The sequence below is a fragment of the Saccopteryx leptura genome, chromosome 5 (genome assembly GCF_036850995.1).
Source record: "Saccopteryx leptura isolate mSacLep1 chromosome 5, mSacLep1_pri_phased_curated, whole genome shotgun sequence".
Classification (NCBI taxonomy): Eukaryota; Metazoa; Chordata; class Mammalia; order Chiroptera; family Emballonuridae; genus Saccopteryx; species Saccopteryx leptura.
In genome coordinates, this window is record NC_089507.1 from 51245883 (window position 1) to 51270495 (window position 24613).

The 24613-nt window shown below is 35.4% G+C and overlaps 1 protein-coding gene and 1 non-coding gene across 2 annotated transcripts; both read right to left on the reverse strand.

Moving 5' to 3' along the window:
- Positions 1-1278: 1278 nt before the first annotated feature.
- On the reverse strand, positions 1279-23012 carry LOC136406161 (UDP-glucuronosyltransferase 2B31-like). The gene is made up of 6 exons (XM_066386019.1): positions 22237-23012; positions 21046-21194; positions 16332-16463; positions 15154-15241; positions 14113-14332; positions 1279-4927 (listed from the first exon to the last, which is right to left on the reverse strand). The coding sequence occupies exons 1-6, from the start codon at positions 23003-23005 to the stop codon at positions 4648-4650; spliced, it is 1638 nt and encodes a 545-aa protein (XP_066242116.1). The 5' UTR covers positions 23006-23012; the 3' UTR covers positions 1279-4647.
- Positions 5926-6028, reverse strand: LOC136407280 (U6 spliceosomal RNA). The gene has a single exon (XR_010751837.1). It is a non-coding gene; the product is annotated as a U6 spliceosomal RNA (small nuclear RNA).
- Positions 23013-24613: the final 1601 nt, after the last annotated feature.

Here is a 24613-nt window from a genome sequence, read left to right on the forward strand (position 1 = left end):
AGGGCTGCTGGTTTGATCCCAAGGTTGTTGGCTTGAGGAGGATGTCACTGGTTGTACTCGAGCCCTACCCTCTTCCTGTCAAGGCATATACAAGGAGCAATAAATGAACAACTAAAGTGAAGCAAATATGAGTTTTAATGCTTCTCACTCTCTCTCCTCCCTCCCTCAATGGCCAAGAATTTTTAAATTATACGACTACTGGCTAGTCAAGGACACTGATCTTTTTTCTGTTAAATTGTCAAATAAAAAAAATGACAACTGCTAACACATCACAGTGTGAATGAGTCAGAATTATACCTATTTCATATTAAATCAGTGGTAGTCAACCTTGTCCCTACCACCCACTAGTAGGTGTGCCAGCTTTCATGGTGGGTGGTAGCAGAGCAACCAAAGTATAAATAAAAAGATAGATTTTATTATAGTAAATTGTTTTATAAAGATTTATTCTGCCAAACTTAGCGAAAATCCAACATAAAGTACTTGGTAAGTAATTGTTATATGCTTTAACTTGCTGTAACTCTGCTTTATACATTTTATAAAGTAAAGTTACTTCCATTACTTTATAAATCACCATTACTGTAGAGCTGGTGGGTGGTTAGAAAATTTTACTACTAACAGAGATACAAAAGTGGGCAGTAGGTATAAAAAGGTTGACTACCCCTGTACTAAATGGTGAAAAAATGATGTTTTCTCTCTAAAATCAAGAACAAGACAAGGTTTCCCACTCTATTCATTCTTTTTTTTTTTTTTACAGAGACAGAGAGACAGTCCGATACAGTTAGATATAGGGACTGACAGACAGGAATGGAGAGAGATGAGAAGTATCAATCATCAGGTTTTCATTGCAACACCTTAGTTGTTCATTGATTGCTTTCTCATATGTGACTTGACCGTGGGCCTTCAACAGACCAAGTAACCCTTTGCTCAAGCCAGCGACCTTGGATCCAAGCTGGTGATCTTTGGTCAAACCAGATGAGCCCACACTCAAACTGGCAACCTCAGGGTCTGGAACCTGGGTCCTCCACATCCCAGTCCAATGCTCAATCCACTGTAACACCACCTGGTCAGGTACTCTCTCCATTTTTATCCAACATAGTACTGGAAGTCTGATCTGAGCAATCAGGCAAGAGAATGAAGTAAAAGTATCCATATTGGGAAAGAAGAAGTAAAGGTATCACTTTTTGCAGATGACATGATCCTGTATATAGAAAACCCCAAAGACTCCCTGAAAAACAATAGAAACAATAAACAAGTACATTAAAGTCACAGGATACAAAATAAATATAGAAAAATCTATTGCTTTCCTATGATCCAACAATGAAATGTGAGAAAAGAACTGAAAAAGACAATTCCTTTGATAATTGCAACAAGCCCTCCCCCCACAAAATACCTAGGAATAAACTTAATAAAGGATGTAAAGGACATGTATACCTAAAACTGCCAAACATTATTGAAAATATTGAAAAAGAAACAATGATATGGAAAAATATTTTATGTTCATGGATCAGAAGAATTAACATAATTAAAGTGGCCATATTATTCAAACCAATATACAAATTTAATGCAATTCCATTAAAATCCCAGTGTCATTTTTTTCAAACAACAGAACAAAATATCACCAGAATTGTATGGAACCATAAAAATTCTCAAATAGCAAAATAATCCTGTAGAAAATGATTGAAGGTGGAGGTATCACACTATGTAACTAAAAAGCCACAATAATTAAAACAGCATGGTATTGACAGAAAAAAAAAGCATATAGACCAATGGAACAGAATCAAGAGCGCAGAGATAAAACCACATAAATATGGACAAATAATCTTTGACAAAAGAGCCTAAAACACACAATGAAGACAAGAAAGTATCTTCAATAAATGGTGCTGGGAAAATTGAGAAACCACAGGCAAAAGAATGAAACTTGACTACACCTTGTCCCCATGCACAAAAATTAATTCAAAATGGATTGAAGACCTAATATAAGACCTGAAACAAAAATTACACAAAAGAAAATGTACTTACTAACCTTATGGACCTTGGCTGTAGAGAATATTTTATGAATTTGACCCCAAAGGTAAGGGAAGTAAGGCAGAAATAAATGAATGGGATGATATTACACTATAGAGGATTGAGCAAAGAAGATGTGTAAATATACACAATGGAATACTACTCAGCCATAAGAAATGATGACACAGTGCCATTTATGACAACATGGATGCACCTTGAGAACATTATACTAAGTGAAATAAGTAAATTTGAAAATTCTGAGAATTATATGATTTCACACATAGGCGGAATATAAAACTAAGATTCGTGAACATAGATAAAAGTGAAGTGGTTACCAGCGAGAGAAAGGTGGGAGAAGGGGAGTAAGAGGGATAAATATTGAATACATGGATACGGAGATGATTTGACTTTGGGTGATGGACACACAACACAATCGACAGTTCATGTGCTATAAAAATGTTTACCTGTAACCTATGTACTCTTATGATTCAATGTAACTTTATTGAATTTAATTTGTGAATAAATAAATAGTTAATATAATAACTATACATTTACAGATAAAAAAAGAATTATACTACTTGTCTGATCAGCAAAAAATAGATTTTTTGCTGTGTAGTAGAATTTCAGTAATTAGTTTGTATGACATGAGATAAAAAATGTTGAAAATTGCTGCTGTAGATATATTTTAAGATTTTTCACTCTATTTCCTCTGCTGTATGTTATAGCCCTGTGACTTATTTCATAACTGGCAGTTTTACTTTTTAATTCCCTTCCCCATTTCTGCCCATCTCCCCACTGTCTTGAATCTGTCAGCTATCAGTTTGTTCTCTCTTTGTTTCTGTTTCAATGCTTATTTCTTCCCCAAATATTGTCTGCAATCTACCAGTTTTCTGAAATTGCTGTGTAACTTATAACTTTCATAGAAGGTTGACTGTGTTCACTGATGGATGTCTGTTTAAGAGCTTGAGGAAGGATCCTGGACATAATGTGTGGGAGCTGAAATGTTTTGGCATGACAGTTTCCTAGATGTAGAATCACAGGGTTAAACAATATTTTAAATTTTATTTGAAAGCATTATTCCACATTATACAGTGTAAGAAATAGTTTTCTCTGATTCTTCTTCTTTTTTTCTTTTTGAGAGAGTAAGAGAGAGACAGAGAGACAGGAAGAGAGTTGAAAAGCATCAACTCGTGTTTGCCGCACTTTAGTTTGAGGCACAATGGTGCCTCATAAGTGCCTTGATGGGGGAGAAGGCTCAAGCCAAGCCAGTGACTCCTTCATCAAGCCAGGAATCTTGGACTCAAGCCAGAGAGCTTGGGCTTCAAGCCAGTGACCTGTGGGCTCAGGCCAGCGACCATGGGAATATTTCAATGATCCCACACTCAAGCTGATGAGTCTGTGCTAAAGCAGATGAGCTTGTGCTCAATTTGGCCACCTCATGATTTTGAACCTGGGTCATCAGTGTCCCAGGTTGCTGCTCTATCTACTACATCACCACTAGTCAGGCAGTTTTCTCTGATTCTTCAGTTTGATAAATCATCTCTGGGGAAATAATTTATTGATTTCATTTATATTTGCCTAAGCATTGGTGGTTTCTGCCACGAGTTATAGATAGACCATTTTGACTTCTGTGAATTGCCTGTTCATAGCCTCCATCTATTTTCACACAGACTGTCTTTTTGTTTGTAATTTGTAAGCTTTCTTGCCATACAGTGGATACCAATTATTTTCCCATATGGGTGTTGCAGGATGGATTTGAGAAAATTAATTAAGTCTATATAAATAATTTACATTATTATCACTATGGTACATTATTAGCCCTGTTCTATATTTCTTTATTATGTGTTAGTTATCTAGAAGAGTTTATGAAAAGTTCTGTGGTAAACTTTCCATATAATTCTCCTACCATGAAAGTTTTAACTTATAAAATAAATTCATCCTTAGGCTGGACAATGTTATTGTGAAACTTTGATAATGATTTTCTTGACCTATGAAGACAGGCATGCTTTCCTTACCTGGACTGCTTAGGTCTGGCTGTATATGTTTTAGAAGGGCTGTGAGCACCCTTGTGCTGTGAATTTTCTGTTTCCATAAAATTTACATGATTTTTGTATACTTTGCATTATTATTGATTATGGTCATAGTGTGTCTAGATGTAAAAGAACATGATGACTGTATTTTTTTTTGTGCCAAAAAACTTACTTAATATTTCCATATTAGCTTTATGAGAGGGATGAGATAATAGGCTTCTATGGAAAGAGAGGGAATGAGATGTGCTGATCTAGTATGGTTATATGAAATAATAATTATTATTACAAACTGCTTTTGACAAACACATTGAATTATTCATCATGTCTGTATGTAGATAAGTGGTGCTGTGTTCTGTTTTACAAGAAGTGTGCATTGATATGTACACACATAGTGAGAGGAAATAAAAAATTCAATAAGTTTCTTCAGAGTATGGGTTCTACATTATCACACGTAGACACATAGTTAGTCACTTGAAAATGGAATTGATCCGAGAAGTTAAATTATGAAAAGTCATTTTGTGAAGGAGGCAGGACCCCTTACACCACACTTTATTTTGCTGAACTAACTGGAAAGACCAATCTATGAGGCAGATCAGCTTCAGGCCTCAAAAAACTACTCTCTTTTTTTCTTCTTTCCTGTTTTAGCAAACTTCTGGCAACAAAACAGACAAAACTTTGTGATTACAAATATAACTATTACCACACAGGCCAGCAGGAACCCAATCACATCCAAAGAGTGGTATTGGACCCAGTTGAGGTCATAAGAGGCTGGCCGCAGGTGTTTGGCTCCTTTGTGGCGCATGACAAACTCAATCCAGAAGACGGCTCGTTCTAGAGGTCTCATTGGCTGATCATGGTGAATTCTTGATAATGTCATGGCATTCTTTTTATATCTAAAAGAAATACAAATATACCAATAATGAAAGAAAATTGCTTTGTCTAAGTGAGTAATTCCCATGAAAGTTTTCTGAAATGTCATATATATGTTTCAAATAAATGTCATAGAATTGGAGAAGTATATTTTTATTTGGGTATTCCTAGATGATTGCCTTTTAAATTGGAATTTTTTGATGAGAAATATTTTACAAAGTGAAGATGGAAGATAAGGTGGGGAAGCTACTGCATTTTAACAGAGGAAATGATTGGAACCACTCTAAGGGCTATGAGTGTGAGTAAAATAGGGGCTACTCAGCAGACCTGACAGTGTCAGGGGACACTCAATGACTCAAAGTAACCACACAGGACAATCTGATCATAAATTTCTAACTGGACAGATCCTGGTGAGTACTCTCATTCCAGGCCTATAGCTTCTTTAATAAAAGGTTGATCTTTACCCTAAATGGGCCTGTCCATTGTTCTTACACATCTAGGATAACATACCTCTGAAATGCCAGAGTACTTCTATAGGTTTAACTATAGGCACCAGAGCACAATGACACCAAAACTCTTGAGTTGCCCACACGCCAGATGTATTTACTATAAATGTTAAATATTAGGTATTCTGTACCTATGATGTAAAGGAAGTATATATCTCTCCCTTTTACTTTTTATCCAATTCTAGAGATTCTAATCCCCCCAAACCCCACCTCCTCCTTGCTTCTTGCTTCCTTCTTCCTTTAGCACTAATGGATTTCATGTAACCTTTCTTATGCTTCTCCTTTGATTCTAAATGCATAAACAGAACTGCCACACTTCCATTCTCTAGAGCATTTTCTCATCTGTGGAGCTTGATCATGCACGTAACCAATTTATTTGCTCAAATAAAATTTTATAAAATTTTTGATAGGTTTTTACTTCCTTTCCTTGACATAAAACAGATGATGAAATATAGTTTTAGGACAACATTTTTTAAGTTTTATTTATTTATTTATTTTAAAATTTTATTTGTTGAAAAAATATGGAAAACTTCACAAATTTACATGTCATTCTTGTACAGGGGCCATGCTAATCTTATCTGTATCTTTCTAATTTTAGTATGTGTGCTGCCAAAGCAAACATGCTTTTGAAATTTTAAAAGCAGGACTATATTATAATGGGAGAAGTGCTTTGATAAGCAGACTTTTTAGTTCTTCTTTTTATAAATCTATTGTCTATTTTCACCAAGAATAATAGTGGCTTAAAAGATAAAATTATCATACTCTCTCACTAAAATTTTCATCTGGCTTCTCAATTCATTGGAATAAATTCCAAATTATTTTTTGGCCTACTAGACCCTACATGGTGTTAAAGAGAAAACTATAGACCCCGAATGGTTTTACTCCTGCTATAAGATCTTAGATTTAATGTCTGATTTAATTGAAGTATTAACTTCTCTCATAAATATAGTCTAAATCAACCAGTCTGGAATTTTCTGATCAACACCAATGAGGTAATCTGTCACTTGGGCCCTCACCATCCTCCCTAGGAAGAAGAGGTAATCTGCACGATAAAAACTCTTGCCATTACTTTACTGGAAAAAGATACCCTTGTCTAAAAATAATATTTTTTTTCTAATAATTTCCCTGCAACACCCTTCTTCCTGTACAAATCTTCCATTTTGTACAACTCCTCTGAGAGCCCTTGTAGTTGCTAATGGTATATTACCCAGTTCTTGAAATGTGTTTACAGCCAATTGGATCTTCAAGTTTTCTTGATTATTATTATTTTTTTGATATTGCACAGACCTCCTGGCAATCTTCTCTCCTATGACTTTATCCTAGGCACACTCTATTGTAGGCACATTGACCTGGCTGTTTGTTCACTGAAGCTGCCAAGTGTGTTTCTTCATCAGTCCCTTTGTGCTCTGTTCTCTGTCCCTCCCGTGGAGCAGTCTTCCCTGAGACATAGCAAGGCTGCTTTCAACTTCTGGGGGAGGCCTTGATGTCAATGTCATGGCTCAGAAGAGCTTTCTCTGGCCACAGTTAGAGTGCCCCTAGGCATTTCTTCTATGATTTTGATTGATAGTATCTTCACTATTTGATTTCTAGACTTCTAAATACAAGTACAATGGTTTAATATGATTTCAAAGTTACTTATGAGTTAGGCGAAGTTGTTTTTATCCACTTGTTTATGACAAAGACAAAAAAGGTTGTGTTGATGCAGGAATTATTTAAGTCCTGCCAGGATGTCATTCTACATCTGGTATTTGTTTATAAGCAGAGCCCCTACTCCCCGCAAAACCCAGCCTGGGGTCTTATTGGTAATACAATATGAAGGAGCAACTATGGCAAGGAAATATTTAGACTAAAATACTGAGAGATTATGAGGTCTATTTGAGAGTTTTGGTTTGGGCAGGGTGACTCTTTACTAACCTAAAACTATCCGGACACCCTACTGGCATTCCTTCCTGTTTTAGCCACTCATGTCTCTTAGAAAGTGGTGATAATTCTCAGAGCAGCCCTGTTGAAGAGATCAGCCAGCCCCCAACTCTGGTGTCTTTGCTCCCTTGCAACCTGCTATGGCAACTTGGGTCTTTTACTCTTATGTTGGCAGCTGGAAATCAGTTCTTGGATGGTAACTTTCTTTCTTTCTTTCTTTCTTTCTTTCTTTCTTTCTTTCTTTCTTTCTTTCTTTCTTTCTTTCTTTCTTCCTTCCTTCCTTCCTTCCTTCCTTCCTTCCTTCCTTCCTTCCTTCCTTCCTTCCTTCCTTCCTTCCTTCCTTCCTTCCTTCCTTCCTTCCTTCCTTCCTTCCTTCCTTCCTTCCTTCCTTCCTTCTTCCTTCCTTCCTTCCTTCCTTCCTTCCTTCCTTCCTTCCTTCCTTCCTTCCTTCCTTCCTTCCTTCCTTTCTCTCTCTCTCTCTCTCTCTCTCTCTCTCTCTCTCTCCTTCCTTCCTTCCTTCCTTCCTTCCTTCCTTCCTTCCTTCCTTTTCTTTCTTTTTTTTTTTTGGTATATTTCTGAAGTGAGAAGCAGGGACGGCAGAGAGACTGACTACCGCATGTGCCTGACCGGGATCCACACAGCATTCCCATCAAGGGGCGAAGCTCTGACCATAAGGACTGTTGCACCATTGTAACTGGAGCCATTCTAGTGCTTGAGGCGGAGGCCATGGAGCCATCCTCAGTGCTCAGGCCAACTTGGCTCCAAAAGAGCCTTGGCTAAGGGTTGGGAAGGAAGAGATAGAGAGAAAAAAGAGGGAGAAGAGTGAAGAAGCAGATAGGTGCTTCCCCTGTGTGCCTTGGCTGGGAATCGAACCCCAGGGCATCTCCTAGCTGCGCCAAAGCTCTACCATGCTCTACAACTGAGCCAACCAACCAGGGCACTGTTTCTTTATTAAATTTGGACTTTATTCCTTTGTATCTCCTTGCCTGGAACAATAGTGTGATTATTGAGTCATTTGGTATATGTTATTTCTTTCTTTGTCAAATTTAAAGATATTATCCTGCTTGTGAAATTACTATAATTCTCATATGAATTGTGCTATATAAATTCTTAACAAAGACAGAAATCAGTCTTTGAGCATAATATGCTTCCTCCTCAAAACAAAAAAATACAGTTTGTAAAGCATACCCTTAATTTCAGTATGAAAAAATATAAAGCACACATATCTTAAGTAAATAGCTCAAAATTTCATAATTACCTAGTAAATTGTCATGAACTCAATATACCAGGGGTTGGGAAACTTTTTGGCTGAGAGAGCCATGAACACCACATATTTTAAAATGTAATTCCATGAGAGCCATATAACAACCCGTGTACATTATGCATTATCCAATAAAAATTTGGTGTTGTCCTGGAGGACAGCTGTGATTGGCTCCAGCCACCTGCAACCATGAACATGAGCGGTAGGAAATGAATGGATTGTAATACATGAGAATGTTTTATATTTTTAATGTTATTTTTTTTATTAAAGATTTGTCTGCGAGCCAGATGCAGCCATCAAAAGAGCCATATCTGGCTTGTGAGCCATAGGTTCCCAACCCCTGCAATATACCAATGTACTCACTATCCAGATACTGATATAGGATACTACAAGCTACTAGGAACTTCCCATTTTCTTGGACTGTTCAGTCAGTAATTCCTACCACAATTTAACTACTATCACTACTCTCTATATATTTTTATTTTTATTTTTGTGTGTGTGTGTGACAGAGACAGAGAGAAGGACAGATAGGGACAACAGACAGTAAGGGTGAGAGATGAGAATTGCTTTCTTATATGTGCCTTGACTGGGGCCACAGCAGAGTGAGTGACCCCTTGCTCAAGCCAGCGTCCTTGGGGTTTTGAACCTGGGTCCTCCGTGTCCCAGTCCGATGCTTTATCCACTGCACCACTGCCTGGTCAGGCTAACTACTGTCATTACTCTTAACATCACAGATTAGTTTTTCTTATTTAAATATTTGAATCTTATAGTAATACTTGTTTTTGTCTTTTCTATAGCAAATGTTGGTTTATTTTATTGCTGTATGGTATCTAATGTATGATAGAACCACAGATTACCACTTTGTTATGTTTGATGACTATTTGGATTGCTAATATATTTTTATCTATTTCTAGTAATGCTGATTTACATATATTTGTATATGTCTTTTGATTTACATATTTATACAATTCTTTTGTGTATATACCTGCAAAGGAAATTTCTGGGAAGAAAGTGCATGTGTGATTATGATTTCAGCATTGACTCTGAGCTATTTAGAAATGTGTTGTTTAATTTCCAAAATTTATAGAGATTTTTTTTTAGCTTAGGGTTTCTTTTTGTTTCTAACTTTATTTTATTCTAGTTAGACATGTACTCTTTATGACTTGAATAATTTTGAATCATCGGTCTTAATTTAGCTTCAGCATGTGCACTCAATTCCATTATATTTCCTTATGCAGTTAAAAAATTTTTATGGTCTTCATTGTTATACGTATCTTAAATGTATTTTAAAATACATTTTAAAATAGTGTTTCAAATTATTTATGGATTTGTTTATTTTTCATCTTTTTATATTATAGAAAAAATATTAAGAACATCTCTTTATAATCACCACGAACATCGTAGATATACAAAGAATTATTGTAGATTACTATGAAAAATTTTATGCCACTAAATTCAACAACCTAGAAGAAATGGATAAATTCCTAGAACAATACAACCTTCCTAGACTGAGTCAAGAAGAAGCAGAAAGCCTAAACAGACCTACTAGTAGAGAAGAAATAGAAAAAACTATTAAAAACCTCCCCAAAAATAAAAGTCCAGGCCCAGACGACTATTCTAGTGAATTCTATCAAACATTCAAAGAAGACTTGGTTCCTATTCTACTGAAAGCCTTCCAAAAAATTGAAGAAGAAGCAATACTTCCAAACACATTTTATGAGGCAAACATAACCCTCATACCGAAACCTGGCAAGGACGGCACAAAAAAAGAAAACTACAGACCAATATCTCTAATGAATACAGATGCTAAAATACTAAATAAAATACTGGCAAATCAAATACAACAACATATTAAAAAAATAATACATCATGATCCAGTGGGATTCATCCCAGAATCTCAAGGATGGTTCAACATACGTAAAACGGTTAATGTAATACACCATATCAACAAAACAAAGAAAAAACCCCACATGATCTTATCAATAGATGCAGAAAAGGCTTTCAATAAAATACAACACAACTTTATGTTTAAGACACTCAACAAATTGGGTATAGAAGGAAAATATCTCAACATGATAAAGGCCATATATGATAAACCATCAGCCAACATCATATTAAACGGCATAAAACTGAGGACTTTCCACCTTAAATCAGGAACAAGACAGGGTTGTCCACTCTCTCCACTCTTATTTAACGTGGTGCTGGAAGTTCTGGCCAGAGCAATCAGACAAGAGAAAGAAATAAAAGGCATCCATATCAGAAAAGAAGAAGTAAAGGTATCACTTTTTGCAGATGATATGATCCTATACATCGAAAACCCCAAAGACTCCACAAAAAGATTACTAGAAACAATAAACCAACAAAGTAAGGTCACAGGATACAAAATTAACATACAAAAAGTCCATAGCCTTTCTATATGCCAACATGAAATATTAGAAAATGAAATCAAAAAAATAATCTCCTTCACGATTGCAACAAAAAAAATTAAATACCTAGGAATAAACATAACAAGGAATGTAAAGGACCTATATAATGAAAACTACAAAGCATTGTTAAGGGAAATTGAAAAAGATACAATGAGATGGAAAAATATTCCTTGTTTGTGGATAGGAAGAATAAATATAATCAAAATGGCCATATTACCCAAAGCAATATATAAATTTAATGCAATTCTCATCAAAATTCCTATGACATTCTTTAAAGAAATGAAACAAAAAATCATCATATTTATATGGAACTATAAAAAACCCCAATTAGCCAAAGCAATCCTAAGGAAAAAGAATGAAGCTGGGGGCATTACAATATCTGACTTCAAACTATATTATAGGGCCACGACAATCAAAACAGCATGGTATTGGCAGAAAAATAGACACTCAGACCAATGGAACAGAATAAAAAGTCCAGAAATAAAACCACATATATATGGTCAAGTAATTTTTGATAAAGGGGCCAACAACACATAATGGAGAAAAGAAAGCCTCTTCAACAAATGGTGCTGGGAATATCGGAAAGCCACATGCAAAAGAATAAAACTCGACTACAGCTTGTCCCCTTGTACAAAAATTAATTCAAAATTGATCAAAGACCTCAATATAAGACCTGAAACAATAAAGTACATAGAAGAAGACATAGGTACTAAACTCATGGACCTAGGTTTTAAAGAGCATTTTATGAATTTGACTCCAAAGGCAAGAGAAGTGAAGGCAAAGGTAAATGAATGGGACTACATCAGACTAAAAAGTTTTTGCTCAGCAAGAGTAACTGACAACAAAATAAACAGACAGCCAACTAAATGGGAAATGATATTTTCAAACAACAGCTCAGATAAGGGCCTAATATCCAAAATTTACAAAGAACTCATAAAACTCAACAACAAACAAACAAACAATCCAATAAAAAAATGGGAAGAGGACATGAACAGACACTTCTCCCAGGAAGAAGTACAAATGGCCAACAGATATATGAAAAGGTGCTCATCTTCATTAGTTATTAGAGAAATGCAAATCAAAACTACAATGCAATTCCACCTTACACCTGTTATATTATTAGCTATTATCAACAAGACAGGTAATAGCAAATGTTGGAGAGGCTGTGGAGAAAAAGGAACCCTCGTTCACTGTTGGTGGGACTGTAAAGTAATGCAACTATTATGGAAGAAAGTATGGTGGTTCCTCAAAAAACTGAAAATAGAACTACCTTATGACCCAGCAATCCCTCTACTGGGTATATACCTCGAAAACTCAGAAACATTGATACATAAAGACACATGTAGCCCCATGTTCATTGAAGCATTGTTCACAGTGGCCAAGACATGGAAACAACCAAAAAGCCCTTCAATAGATGATTGGATAAAGAAGATGTGGCACATATACATTATGGAATATTACTCAGCCATAAGAAATGATGACATCGGATCATTTACAACAAAATGGTGGGATCTTGATAACATTATACGGAGTGAAATTAGGAAATTAGAATAAACCAAGAACTACATGATTCCATACATTGGTGGGACATAAAAACGAGACCAGGAGACATGGACAAGGGTGTGGTGGTTACCGCGGGTGGGGGGAGACGCGGGATGGGAGGAGGAGAGGGGGGGTGAGGTGGAGGGGCACAAAGAAAGCTAGATAAAAGGTGACAGAGGAGAATCTGACTTTGGGTGATGGGTATACAACATAAGTGAATGACAAAATAATCTGGACATGTTTTCTTTGAATATATGTACCCTGATTTATTGATGTCACCCCATTAACATTAATAAAAATTTATTTAAAAAAAAGAACATCTCCTTATGATTAAAGCCTTGTATTTTGGTCTTTCTTTTTTTTCTTTTATTTTTTGCCTTCATTCACCTTTTTATATTTGAGAATTTATTTGTAGAAGTTACCAATTAATAATTTATATTGTTTTAAAAGATTAACCTTTTTAGCATCATGAAGTACTTGTCTTTATTTTTAGTAGTGCTTTTGGTCTATAGTGCCTCATGTAGCTGCATCTTTTTATGGTCACTGTTGAAACAGATAATTTTTCTACTTTTGTACAATCCTCTTGTATACTTCTATTAAAACATGGCTTCTAAATAGTATATATATTTAATTTAAAAAATTTATTCTGAAATTACTTTTGTTTAAATGATTTTGTCTGTTTAAGTGTACTGTAACTACTGACATTGTTACATATATTCACACAAAATCATATGTATCGATGTTTATAATAGCCAAACTTGGAAACAACCAAAATGTCTATGTGGTGATAAATTGATAAATAAAATGTGCTACACCCATATCATAGAATATTAGTTAGCAGTGAAAAGCTACACAGGACAAAACTGCAAAACATCTTGCTACATGAAAGAATCCAGTTTCAAAAGACCATATATTGTATGATTCTGTTATTGTGATGTGTCTAAAGGAATTTTCTATAGAGACAAAAAGTTAAAAAGTGTGATCTTGGGTGAGGGAAGATGGGAAGAGACTTCTAAGACATTTGCCATGTCTTTTTGGGATGATAAAAATGTTCTAAATTTACATTATGGTTATAGCTTTATGACTCTGTAAGCATACTTTATATACTTGAATTTTATAATTTCAACAGGTGAATATTATGGTATGTAAATAATATCTCATAGACTCTCTTCAGATGATTATAATAAAATATTTTTTAGTGTAAAGACATTTATACTTCAGAAATTTTATGAATTAAAATTTAGGTATAGAAATTCTCTTCTAGTTTATCAGTCTTTCTTTTATGTGCTCCATAATATTTTTGAAAATGTGTTTTTATAATTATTTATATAATTTTATATAATTAGAGGAGAACAGTATTGCACTAGTTGGCTACCCATTGAATACACGGGGTTAAAGTGCAACTTTGAAATTAATATGTTGTTGAAAATTGAAATAGTTTTAAGATGGATCATTAAACCATATTAATAATGTAAAGTTAGCTCCTTAAAAGTACCCTTGAGAAAAAAGACCTATCTATAAACAGTATCTATTAAGTAGTATACAATACTTACGAAGGGTCATTAATGACTGTCTTCAATGCATTGAGCAATTTTGTACTTGAAATAGTGTTGAAGTCCAATCTTATAGCTGCTCCCTTGGTCTTCATGTGAGCAATGTTATCAGGTTGATCCGCAAACAAGGGAATGCCCACCATAGGGATCCCATGGTAGATCGCCTCATAGATGCCATTGGTTCCCCCATGAGTGATAAAGGCTTTGGTTTTTGGATGACCTAGGATTGGGTGAATTTCAGCAAATTATGAGTTTTAAAATAAAATCAGATTTGGGCACTAAAGGCAATGACACAGACCATGTATATTTAAAAAATCATCTATACTTTGGACTATAAATCTGCTAGAGAGGTAGTAAAGGCTTACATAGAGGGTTGGTGTGTTTCTTTTCACTTGAAAATGAATACAACTTTTCAGAAGACAAACTGAAAATGAATATTCTCAATTTTAAAAAAAGTGTATGCCAAAATAAAATTTGTGAGTCATGTTAGAATACCTTCTCTAATAAATAGTTAAGTCACTGAGTCTGATATATAGGGTATCAGGGCAGCAGGAAATGTGTTGATGGTGGCCCAAACTCAGAGAAAGGAATAGCTACACATTATAATGAAGTATGTTGTTACTTTGGAAAAAGATATTGAATTTTTTATATGGAAAATGGAAAGTCACTGTTGATAATAAAGGAGCTAATATTTTATAGGGCCACATGTATATACTTACAGTGGGTTAAGTGATTGTTGTATGTAGAGAATTAAAAGAGAGAGTAAACTGAGAAAGTGTTGAGATATTCTCTGTGAGATATTTTGTTTGTGACCATAAGGCATGTGACAGTGTAAAATAGAAAGCAAATGTTCTTATTTTCTCCTATGACTGGGAAATATATATATATATATATATATATATATATATATATATATATATGAAAGCTAATTTTTTATTTCTGAAGTGTTTCAATAAGAAATGTTCAATAAATATTTTTCCTAGTAAACTGTTTATTATTCTTGATGAATTGAGTCTGACTTAAGTGTTTTTTAGATCTTACCAAGAAGGTCATTCTGGGGGAGCCATTTATAGAGCCGAGTATTTGGCCCTAAAGTATCTGGTTTTTTGCCATCATATCTCCATATAACCTGTTATGGTAAAAAAAGTAATGTTTTCCATGAGTCAAACGACAGAGTTACAGTGTGTCAGAATTCTAAATACAGAAAGAGATATCCAGTTAAACCTCTTACATATTACAGATAAGGAGATGAGGACAAGACATACAGAGAATGAGAACCAATAAAACACTGATGTTAAGAGAAGTACATGCTTGTATTACATGCACTTATTTTTATATTCAGTCAGGTTTGAATGCAATCATGATGTTCATACACAATGAGCTTATCAATGACCAATTCAACTATATAAAAGTTTGTAGATAGTCCTATAATTATAGTGGGAAAACCAGCAAATTAACTCATTCTAGGCTTAATTCTGTGACTTGTTTCTTCTTCAGTCAGGAGTAATTATTTTAAGGGTTGTCTTGGGCCAAAATTTATAAAACACAGGTCACTTTTAGAATTGGACCCACATCCATCCTTTCTTTTATGTCTTTCTGCTTCAGAATATAGCAGGGCCCAGCTGACCAGAGAGGTTTTCATTTTCTTTTTCACAGGCCGGTTTTTCTTTCTCTCAATCATTGTTCTGGCTTGAGTCTGATGCAGCTGGTGAGCCCTGGACACCCTTTCTCTTGGTATCACCTTGAAAAACACACTGAGTGGGTCTACTCCAGAATTCAGGGGAAGAGAGGCCTGGATCACCTGCCAAGTATGGATCACTTGTGACACCTTTCAGGCTGTTATCATTTCTAGTTTAATGTTACAGTTAAAATTTTTACTGCTTTCTGAGAACATGTGTAATGTGTACCTGACCCTAGGAATCCTGCAAAGAAATGGAGCAAATTACAAGATAGAATTAGATGATATCTGTTCCTGCCTACAATATTATGATAATACCAAACTTCACAGTGTACCTCTTAAATATACTTCTTGGTGATGACAATGTTAATGCCAAAGTTATTGTTAAACAAAATCTTCCATGTGAAATTTATTTTTTAAAATTGATTTGTAACATAAATTGGAGCTATCACAAAAGTTTACCTTTTATGTAGAAATTTCTGTAACCAGACCCAGAGTTTAACATACTTATTAGTAGTCTACTCTATGTACTTTATCTAACCTTTTGAGGAATCTGGGCAAGGGCTGATGCAATTTCATTGGCTTTTTCTTCTGTCATGTTCGTGACCATGGAGCCTAGGGTGAACACCACAATGCCATGTTCTCCAGAGCTCTGGGCAAACTCTTCCATTTCCTGTGAAGGAAGAATAGTTTCCATCACAAAAGATCAATAGCACAGTGAAATCTATCGAAAGTACTGCTAAAAACAACTACTGAGAGATAATTATGTCTTTTAGGAATTTATTAGAATAGTTCTTGTGTTTTTAAAAGTGCTAAAATAAATGAAATATAATGTGCAGTTCAGTAGTGTTGGGATTTTATTGTTGTGCAACCCATCTCCAGAACATCTACATCTTGCATGTTTATCCTGCAATTCTCTATTGCCCATTTCCTAGTCTCTGACATTCACTATTCCTCTTTCTGTTTCTATGAGTCTGACTAGTGTACGTACCTTATGTAAGTGCAGTCATACAGTATTTATTATTTTGTGTATGACCTATTTCACTTGGCAAAAAACGTACTTAAAATTCAGGTATATTATAGCCTATGTTAGAATTTCTTTCAATTTTTTTAATATGTTGTTTATTTATTCTGAATCTTGATAGGTAATATGAGAGGATTTTAGTTTAGCAGATAGAATATAGGAAATGTTAAAACAGCACAGGTTTTAATGAAAAATGGGCCTATTCCATGGACAGAGATGACTTTATTAGGTAGTGACATTATTATTTTTCTAAGTGTTTACATTGTTTACTGTGACACCTTTAGACTAGTGATTTAAAGCTTTTAAGTGGTACAAAATGCTCCCTGGGAGTATTGCATAGCCCTTCCATGGCTTGGAAGAGTATTCGGTGTAGAAGACAGAGGCTAGTTAGCTGCAGCAGAATGAACATTAAAGAACAGTAGTAAACAAGAGTCCTAGCCTGGAGATAGCCCCTGTGTCAGTGTGTGCTCCTTCCCTCCCAACTCCTATCCCTCCCCTAACTCCCATCATAGTCTTTTTTTTTTACAGGGACAGAGAGAGAGAGTCAGAGAGAGGGATAGATAGGGACAGACAGACAGGAACAGAGAGAGATGAGAAGCATCAATCATCAGTTTTTCGTTGCGACACCTTAGTTGTTCATCGATTGCTATCTCATATGTGCCTTGATTGCAGGCCTTTAGCAGACCGAGTAACCCCTTGCTCAAGCCAGCGACCTTGGGTTCAAGCTGGTGATCTTTGCTCAAACCACATGAGCCCGCACTCAAGCTGGCGACCTCGGGGTCTCGAACCTGGTCCTCCACATCCCAGTCCCATGCTCTATCGCTCTATCTACTGTGCCACCACCAGGTCAAGCCCTATCACAGTCTTAATACTGTACTTTGTCTTTTCAAGTAGCCTGTAAGGGAGAAGAGTCATAATACATGCCATTGGATCTCATTTTTTTCTTTATGGAGAAGAGCTAACGTTAAACAGAGGCTAATTATGGAGCAGTTTTACTTACCATCATATTTGGTTATCATTTCTAACTGGTTTAGTAATATAGTTACCTTCCTGATAATTATCTAGATAATGTACTCCAAAATTTGTTGGTTTTTCTCAAATTATACAAGTAAATCTCATGAAAGCAGAGTAAGGCTTCAGTTACTCAGATAATTGTTATCCTGTACTCACTGTTTTTAATCACTAACATTTGATTTCATCAGTAATTAACCATCACTTACTGCAGAAGTTTTTGCTTCTTTAGCTAATTCATTTTTTTTTCTTCTAGCTAATTCATTTTTAAAGCCTCCATGTTCTAGGGGCTGAATAAAATATGGGTGTAGATTGTCATAAGTCATTGGTTTGGCTTTTCTAAGCTGGAAACACAATTGTGTATAAGTAAGAAAAATAGGTTTTATAATTTATATTGGCACTTTTCCCATAAGAGGAGAGGTTCAGCTGGACTTTCTGGAGCAGAGGGCTGGTCACCCTCTTGAGTAGCTCAGTTCAATGTATATAAAGTTCCTGGTGAAGTCATGTCCACGTGGGATTGTTTCAGACTTATTCTATGTTTCTTGATCTTTGTGAATTTTTAACTTTTATTACTTTCTTTACTTGAAAAATTCTTGATTACTCAATATACTTTTACTCTTGCACTCCCAAATATGGAAGGAGCTGAAATTTTTATGAAGTCATGTTCAAGCTTTATACTCATCAACTTTATACCCCTGATCAGTTTTAAATTATTTATATATACTTCTTGCTAGAAAATAATGATGTAATATTTTTAACATAAAAAGCTTACTTTTTTCATTCTAGTAATTGTTTCAAAGTTTTGTTTAAAACATTGAGATATAATTGACAGATAAAAACCCATAACCTTAAGAAATATAGGCTGTTGAGTTGAGTCATTTATATAATATAATCTGATAACCACCTGAGCATTAGTGCACACCTCAATTAGGTCACATAATTATCTTTGTGTGTGTGTGGTGAGAACATTAATGATCTAGTGTTTATAAACTTTCAAGTATATAGTAGAGAATTGTTGGTTATAATTACTATATCTCTTGAACTTTGTTACCTTCATGTTGCAGTTTGTACACTTTGGCCAACTTTTTCTCAACCCTCCATTTCACTTTTACTAGTCAATGGTAACCACCATTCTCCTCTCATTTCTAGGAGTTTGTCAATGTTAGATTCCACAAATAAGTGATATTATATATTATTTATCTTTTCTAATGACTTATGTCACTTCGCATAATGACTTAAGGCCCATCTATGTTGTACTATATACATGGTACTATATTCTTCTCTCTCATGACTGAGTGATATTCTATTGCATGTGTGTGGGTTTGTATGTGTGTGTATTTCATATCCCTTTACTCTTTCATCTGTTAACAGACAGTTAAATTGTTACCATTTATTGGTGGTTGTGAATAATGTCGAAATAAATATGGGATAATGGAAATATTGTGGATATTATTTCTTTCTTATATTTAAATATGTATTAAGAAGTGAGATTTCTGGATCATAAGGTAACTTTATTTTAATTTCTAGAGGAACCTCCATACTGTTTTTCATAGTGGTTGCACCAATTTTACGTCTTCACTAACAGTGCACAAGTATCATGTTTTCTTGTAGATAATTGAGTTTCCTTAACACAGCTATTTTGAATTTTTGCGAGTGGTGTAGGTAATATATAGCCATGCCTGTATTTGGTTGCTGGAGGGTTATTCTAAAACTTGCTATAGATAATATTCTTTTAGACCTTGTATGAATATTCCTGCCCTGTGCTTCTTGCTCCCTCTTGTGGGATAATTCTTAAGCCTGCTTGTCTTCCCTCCATCTTATAAAAGACCTGACCTGACGGTGGTGCTACAGCTCAAGTTTGTGGTTTCTCTTTTGTTGGCAGACCCTGTCCTACATTCTGCTCTTGCTCCTCAGTCTTCTACCAGATCTTGCTCTTGTGCTGGCCTTGGCAGCTTGCACAAGGGGCTGGCAGCAGACGAGGAGGTATGGGTTTGGAATGCAGTTCACTGTTGGTGTCCACAGGCCCATTGTGGGGATCTGTAGGAGAGGTTTCCTTCATGGTTTGTGGTCCGGCTTCCTGATGGAGTACAAAATGCTGTCCGGAGGGACTGTCTCTCTTTAATTCCATCTGGGAAACTCACATGCCACTCTCCTGTCTGCTCCCTCTCAACAGTTTTTGAGCTTCTAATTTAATCCTCTGGATGCTGTGACAGAGAATGAGCCTTTTAGAAGCATCCTGCACACCACAGAAAGCTTGTTATCCACTCACCAGCTCTCCCTGTTCCCTGTGGAAGCAAAGACCAACTCCTTTTAGTCCTAAGCTGTACTGCCGCGGAGGAAGAATACTGCTGGCAAAGTCAAGCTCTCCTCTCACTCACACTAATGCATGCAAACACATATATTTTGTGCTCCAAGAATGTTGCTGGAACTGCAAATCTGGACTGCCACAAAAGCTCACTTATCTGTAGATGGCTTCCCAAGTCTTGGCCTGAAGATGCTGCTGGACTGCAGTCACAAGGGGGAGGAACCAATTTACAATGTCCTTTGTGTATCACAGGCAGTACTGGAGGCTTTCTGCATATTACCCTTTGCACAAGTGGATAAGGGTCTTCTTAGGTGCGTTGGCATACGATGTTGGATCCTAAACTTCCACAGAGACACTCTTGGTCATGAATGAATAACCAATTTTTGTTGTTGAATTGGTGCAAAAATAAGGGATATCTTATATTCAGTTGTGCCAGATTACTGGTTTATGATCTTTTCCTGTACGATGTGTTCTTTAGCATTATAGTAGCATTATGGTTTTTTTCTTTATTATAATACTTTTCACACAATTTTTATTACTTGCTTATATCTTTCCAAGTAGATTATCTGGTGTGTGGAACCAAAAGTTCTGTTTATATTGCTTTCCTGCATAGATAATACTTATCCCTGCACAATGCTAATTATTTTAAAATTATTCTTTGAGTTAATAGCTGGTACTTCCTTAGGTGTTGAATAATGAAGATAGTATTTTAACTGATCCTATTTCCAAGTCTCCTAAGTATAATTCCTTATTCTGTAGAGATAATGATATTCAAATTCATGTATTGAAATAGAAATCTATGAGTGTTTAATTGGCAGTTCTCTTTACCCTGATCAGATGTTCTGAGTGAAGGGCACAGAATCATTTCTATTGAAAATGCAAGTAAACAACAAAAACAAATATGAATCGGTTTACCTTAGGCAGGGGTTTAGCAGGCTTGCAGTGGAGCCCTCCAACAAATTCAAAATGTGGCAGAAGTGGGTGAGGAAATGCAAAATCCCAATAGGTTCGAATGAGCCACATGTCAGCTTTCCCCATTAACTCAGATACTGTAGTGGGCCTTCCTGAAGGGGAAAAAACAAACAAAAGGTGAGAAAATGATAATATTGAATTGTGAATATGACATTTATTTTACTATGAAAAGTTTAAAATAATGTAGCCAAAGTTGTTTAAAGTGTCAGTAGTTTGAGAATACAAACATATTTATATATTATACATATTTTATACATTGTTGCTCATATATGTAAACAATTATGTGATAAAATGTAATTGTCTTTCCTCTCTAACATCACATCAGTAATTCACAATAATAGAAAATGAAGCCTGAGCCTCTATAGATTTAAACATGCATTTGTGAACTGTTAAGCTGCAAAAGTAGCAAATACAAATGTTAAAAATTATTTCAATTTGTCACTCAATTACATATACATTACCATGGAAACACTACTAGTAGATTATTTAATGTAGTTTCTACAGTTAGCAAGCTATTTCCTTGATTTTAGATTTCTCACCAACTGAAGTTTTGAGAGTATGGGTCAATTCTTGGTACTATAAATACATTTGGTTCATTTTAGGAGCTTAATAATTCTTGTGCATTAATAAAAACTGTGTATAAAACAGCTGAAGTATTTTCATTTAGTATTATAATAGATGTGCTAACTTTTAATTTTCACTCATTTTTGTCTTTCATAAAAGGAGAATTTTCACTTCTATGTCCATCGTCATCAAAAGTTTTGGTTTTTAAACACATACTTTGTAAATACTTAGTGAAAGGGAGTGAAATCCTTGGAAACATTGTAGTATAAGTTCCTGAGGCTGGCATAGAGCCACCCTATCTCTCTATTGTGAAAGAATACTTCAGATAATATGGCAAATTAGTTTAGTTTTTAAATCAAACTAAATTATACAAGAGAAAGCAGTTCCTCAATAACCTTATAATTTAAGCATTTCTATAATGTTTGTGAGAATGAAAGATCATTCTATAATTTTATTTCATTGTTTTACCTATACAAGACAAGTTTCTCTGCCTTAAGATGTATACAAACTCATGTTCACAGGAGCTAGGGAAGTTAGGATTTCACACTACCAAGTGAAAAGATGACTTACCTAGTACTTCACTGTAAAACTGATCCCACTTCTTCTCATTAAATGTTTGGAACCAGAAGTCAAAACAGAGCACATACAACATATTTTTTACCCTTTCCATGAATGTCATTCGATCACTTAATTCTGACAAGACAACAGGTACATAGGATGGCATAAAGGGAAGGTGTCCACTCTGCCTTTCAAATGTGTTGCCAGGAGCGAATCGGAAGCTGTAAACAAGAGGAATCTTAAGGAGCTCAGCCAGCAGCTCCCCACAGAGTGCGACCGGGTCTGCAAGAATGACATCAAACTTTGATTCTTGTAGTTTTGTCATAAGTTTCTTGTTTATAACTACATTTTTACAGAGTTTTTGAATAAAATCAAAATATTCCCAAAAGATTTGTTGCAGTAGTGAGAAATAACTCCAAAATGTATCTTTTGGCAAGTTTATAAAATCAGAGATCAGTCTTGCAAAAAGATTCTCAAAAACATCTTTTGTTGACGATGTAGGATAAATCTCAAATTTAATGGCAGACGGTTTGTTGGGGTCAACAAGAATTGAAGCTGAAGATGTCAGAACGGTCACTTCATGGCCTCTCTGGACGAGTTCATCCAGGATTGTCTTTATATTGATCCAATGGCTGTATTCCATGGGCCACACCAGCACCTTTCCACAACACGCAGGGCTAATGGAACAGCTCAGCTGTAGCAGCAGCAGAACTGAAATCCACTTCGTAGACATCCTGGTGGAACAAATGCTTCTTTTCAAAAAGCTGAATCCTTCTGCCATTGCTGATACTATGTCCAAGTAGAAATCAATGAGAAAGTTAAAATATAACCCTACATCTCAAACTAATACATTTTCTATTAACAGAGTATTTTATGCAAGCCAAAAAATCATAAATTAGGCCTAACCTGTGGTAGCGCAGTGGATAAAGCGTTGACCTGGAATGCTGAGGTCGCCGGTTCAAAACCCTGGGCCTGCCTGGTCAAGGCATATAAGGGAGTTGATGCTTCCTGCTCCTCCCCCCTTTCTCTCTCTCTCTCTCTCTCTCTCTCTCTCTCCTCTAAAATGAATAAATAAATAAAAAAATCATAAATTAGATGACTTTTTTTTTAAAAAAAATGTGTGTAATGTCAGCAAATGCTATCATTCAGCTATAGGTCAACGCTATAATACATCTATGATATATCAGGTATTATAGATGAATGTGAGTACTATAAGATGGGGGGTGACTGTGTCTATAATATTTTTTTTGTGAAAGAAGATAAAGCCTTTATACAGCTGACAAACAATTATCTGGATGATGTTTCAAGAGATTTTCTTTTAAATAAAACTCTGTGAACACATAATTCCCACACCATTCAATTGATGAATATCAAATGTACATTTCTATAGTTCCTCATTTATTCACAGAATGTGCTACCACCATGGTGGCCTCATGTAGAGCATTTTCATAACTCAGGTGATCCTTTAATCCTGTACATGGAACTCCCTAATTTCTTACTCTCCATATCAAATTTTTAATCTGGTATGTGCCTCTAATGAAATATAGCATTTTCTGTAAATGGAATAATGTAGTATGTGAGCTTTTGTGACTAGTTTCTTTCACTTAGCATAATATTTTAAAGATTCAGTCATAATTCAGTATGTATCATGATTTTATTGCTATTTATTGCCATGTAATATTTCATAATATAGATAATATTTTATAATATACCACATATATTTCATAATATAGATAATATTTTATAATATTCCACATTTTGTTTATTGGTACATCAGCTGATAGACATTGCCCCCAAATACTTCCCTTTCTGTGACCATGGCTTGAATGGTCTAGCAAAGTTGGCCGAGACACTGAGGATGGCTACATGGCCTTGCATTGGGTGCTAAATAGCTTTGCTGTCAATCAATGGAGTGGTGGTCCAGATGGACAGAGAATTGCCTCATAGGAGGCTTTCCAGGTGGGCCCTGGTTGGGGTTCATGCAGGAGTCTGTCTCTGCCTCCTTGCCTCTCTCTTAACAAAAAACAAATATAGAGAGAAATTTGAAATCTCTTGCATTACTGCTGAGAATAAAATTGTACAACTATTTTGGAAGATAGTTTGGCTCTAATCAAATGGTTAAACATGGAATATCTGTGCAGCCAAGCAGTTCTGCTCTTAGGCTAATGCATGCCCTCAACAGTTGAAAACGGGTGTTAAAACCAAAGCTACACATGAATGTTCATAGCAGCACCATTCATAATAGGGTACTTGTGGAAACAGCTTAAATGTTCTCCAATAGATGAAAGGGCAAATGACAAATGGTATATCTGTACAATAGAATGGATTCATTATAAAAAGAATGAAGGAATGTGCCCCAACACTCATGGATATTAAAAGATTTAAGATA